The sequence below is a fragment of the Henckelia pumila genome, chromosome 2 (assembly GCF_033568475.1).
Source record: "Henckelia pumila isolate YLH828 chromosome 2, ASM3356847v2, whole genome shotgun sequence".
NCBI lineage: Eukaryota > Viridiplantae > Streptophyta > Magnoliopsida > Lamiales > Gesneriaceae > Henckelia > Henckelia pumila.
Window position 1 is genome coordinate 120795668 of NC_133121.1, and position 3432 is coordinate 120799099.

A 3432-nucleotide genomic window follows, 5' to 3' on the forward strand; every position below is an offset into this window, starting at 1 on the left:
AGTCCCTGAAAATTTCAAAATTTTCAAAATAGTCCCTGATCAATAAAAAGTCGGCTCTTGAATTCTGAAATCACTGATTGTCTCAAATAAGTTCAATTAAGATAAAAATGGTGTGTTACACACAACCTATCGAAGTGTTGACTCGGTCTCTTGCTTCGTCCGCCTTTCAGGTATATTATTACTTGCTTGTTATTTATTATGATTTTGTCATAATAAATAATTTTTTTTATATATGGGTATTTACAGATTTTATCGCTTGCTCACAATTTTCAACTTCGAGAAGAGAGGTCTCGAAATTCCGGGAAAAAATTTGATGACGAGCTGACGTCCTTAAGGGGTGAGTGCAAAAGACTTGACGAAAAAAACACTAAGGCTCAAGATGATTTTCTCAAGTCGCAAAAGGAGCTTGAAGAAAAATCTAAAAAGTACGATGCATTGTGCAAGGAGATGGAGCAACTTAAGGGAAAATATTCCCATGAATCGGAGACCGGAGAGAACTTTCTCAACTCGAAAGTAGGCAAGAGTCTTTTGCGAAGTACCGGAGAAAAAGAGATTGAAGGCTATCGAGCATCCATAGCTTTTAGAGATGAAGTGATTTAGCGGGAGATTGTTATTGTAGTGGATTGTCGCAAAGAACTACGGAAAACACAATTAGTTCCGGAGAAAATTATTATGAAGATTTACCCTAAAATTCCGGAGCCTAGGACTGCGTCTGAAAGAGTTGAAGATGACTCAGACCCACACTAAGGAAATTTATTGGAGGTCTGGGTGACGAGGATATGATCGAAGCTTTGCATTTGAACTTCTAGCTTGAATAACGACAACGGGTGCGTGTCGAAGCTACATGGAGAGTACTCTTAGGAGCCGTTGAGTAGTTTAGTTTATTATTCCTTGCCACTTTTGGAAAATATTTTTTATTTGTAATAAAGACTTTGAAGTCTTAGATTTTGTTTGCTCTTTTTGAGTGTAAGCAGTTGGTGGAGGAACAAAGGAAAAACAATTATTTCCCCTTTTTTTTTTTTTATATATTCAATTTTGTCGGTTACCATATCTCTTTGTATTTTGAAGTTGCTATTGCATACTTGTTTGATGAATAAAATAATATCACTTTAATATTGGAGTATTTGGGAGGAGATCAGTCTCCCAAGATTTTGTCTCATGGGGAAGTCCTAAACCCACTTAGTACGTGGTGAGGTATCTCGGGACTTGTAATATTAGTATTTCGTCTTGACCTATTACAGCGTCATAATTTCAAATGTCCCATGGGGCTGGCCAAACCTCTTATTGTTGGCATTTTTTTTTATGATTGCTATGGTCTATGACGTTTACATCGTAAGTAAGCGTTAGTATAGGAGAGAAGATATGATAAGATTTCGACAAAGTAATCTGCTTGTATAACAAAATAATCATATTAGTTGAAAACTACATAACAAAATTGTAATAGCAAAACATAAAAAAAAATATGCTAGTAACAAAAAAGGTAAATATAGCCTAATATTGGAGAGAGTTGCAGTTTATGCATAAAACTTTTTCAGGTTGGCCATGTTCCAAGGTTTGGGAAGTATTCTTCCATCTGAATGTTGGAGGCTATATGTTCCCATCTTCACTATCTCAATTACTTTGTATGGGCCTTCCCATTTCGGATCTAGCTTGCCAACGGACTTCAAGATGTCAGATTTTCTCAATACAAGGTCTCCAACTTGGAAAGACCTTGGCTTGACTCTATCATTGTATGCTTTATTCATACAAGCTCGATATCTCTCGGCTCATGTCGAAGCTTTATCTATCAATTCATCCACCAAGTCCAATGAAATTCGAAGGGCTAGGTCATTTCTAGATGAAGTGTATTGTTTCACTCGCCATGTTTGCTCTCCAATTTTGGCAGGAGCCACAGCTTCCAATCCGTAGGCCAGGTTGAAAGGAGATTCTCCAGTTGAAGAGCGTGGAGTGGTTCGATATGCCCATAGAACACTTGACAACTCATCCACCCATTTTCCTTTGGCATTGCCTATGCGTGTTTTGAGGTGCTGTAAAATGGTTCGGTTTGTGACCTCGGTTTTCCTATTGGCTTGAGGATTCCCCACAAAAGTGAAAAACTGCTTGATGGAAAGTCCTTTGCACCAATATTTCATTTTCGCTCCAGAGAACTGAGTTCCATTGTCTGAAACCAAGGTTTGAGGAATTTCAAATCTGCATACTATATTCTTCCATAAGAAATTAATTACATCTCTTTCGGATATTTTGGCCAATGGTTCAGCTTCAACCCATTTGGTTAAATAATCCACAACAACTATAAAAAATTTTCTTTGTCCGGTAGCAGGAGGAAAAGGACCTACCAAATCCATTCCCCATTGAGCAAAAGGTAAAGGAATCTCTAGGGGCTACAAGATTGTAGCCGGCTGGTGATGGAAGTTAGCATGCTCCTGACATGCATGACAATGCTTCGCTAACTCGATAGCATCTTGCTTCATCATTGGCCAAAAGTATCCTTGGCGTAGTGCTTTCCCTGCGAGAGCTCTGCCTGCTAAGTGATTTTCACATATTCCTTCATGAATTTCACGGAGCACATAGTTTCCTTTAGCTGACGTTAGATACTTTAGGTAAGGTGAAGATAAACCTCTTTTATATAGTTCTCCGTCAATGATCGTGAACCGAGCAGCTCGCACTCTAAGTTTTCGAGCTTCGACTTGGTTAGCAGGTAGGTTACCCTGCTTCAAATAGTCGATTATTTCATCTTTCCAGCTAGGTTCTTCGTTGTCAGCACAGAAGATTGTAACATCACTTCCATCAGTTTCTTCCTTGCCATATGTTAGGAATGTAATTTTCCTATTATCAATGTTGGCCAAGGAGCTTGATAACTTGGCGAGACGGTCCGCTGACTCATTCTCCATTATAGGTATCTGCTTCACTTCGTAGCTGTCCAAACATGAGAGAAGCTCATTCACTTGAGAACATGAGAGAAGCTCATTCACTTGAGTGAGGTACCCAAGCATTTTATCTTCCTTTGCTTCATAATTTCCATTAACTTGATTGACGATAAGTTGAGAGTCGCTGTGTATCGTCAGTCTCTTTGCTCCTACCGACAGGGCCAATTTAATTCTCATGATGAAAGCTTCATATTATGCCTCATTATTCGTCGCAGGGAATAAAAATTTTATGGCATATTGAAATTTATCTCCCTTTGAGCTCTCCACAACTATACATGCACCGCTTCCTGTAGAGGTTGATGACCCGTCGACATAAACCATCCATGTCGGAGTGGAGATTTCTTCTTGAGTTACTGTCATTTCTACTAGAAAATTGGCCAGAATCTATGCTTAAATCGCTGGACGCGGGCGATATTCAATTTCATATTGGATCAATTCGACAGTCCACTGAACCATTCTTCCTTATGCTTCAGGACTCAAGATAATTTGTTTGAGAGGATGATTG

The 3432-nt window shown here is 38.9% G+C and overlaps 1 protein-coding gene across 1 annotated transcript; it reads right to left on the reverse strand.

Annotated features, from left to right (window-relative positions):
* Positions 1–2381: 2381 nt before the first annotated feature.
* LOC140878294 (uncharacterized) lies at positions 2382–3104 on the reverse strand. Its single transcript, XM_073281894.1, has one exon. The coding sequence runs from the start codon at positions 3102–3104 to the stop codon at positions 2382–2384; it is 723 nt and encodes a 240-aa protein (XP_073137995.1).
* Positions 3105–3432: the final 328 nt, after the last annotated feature.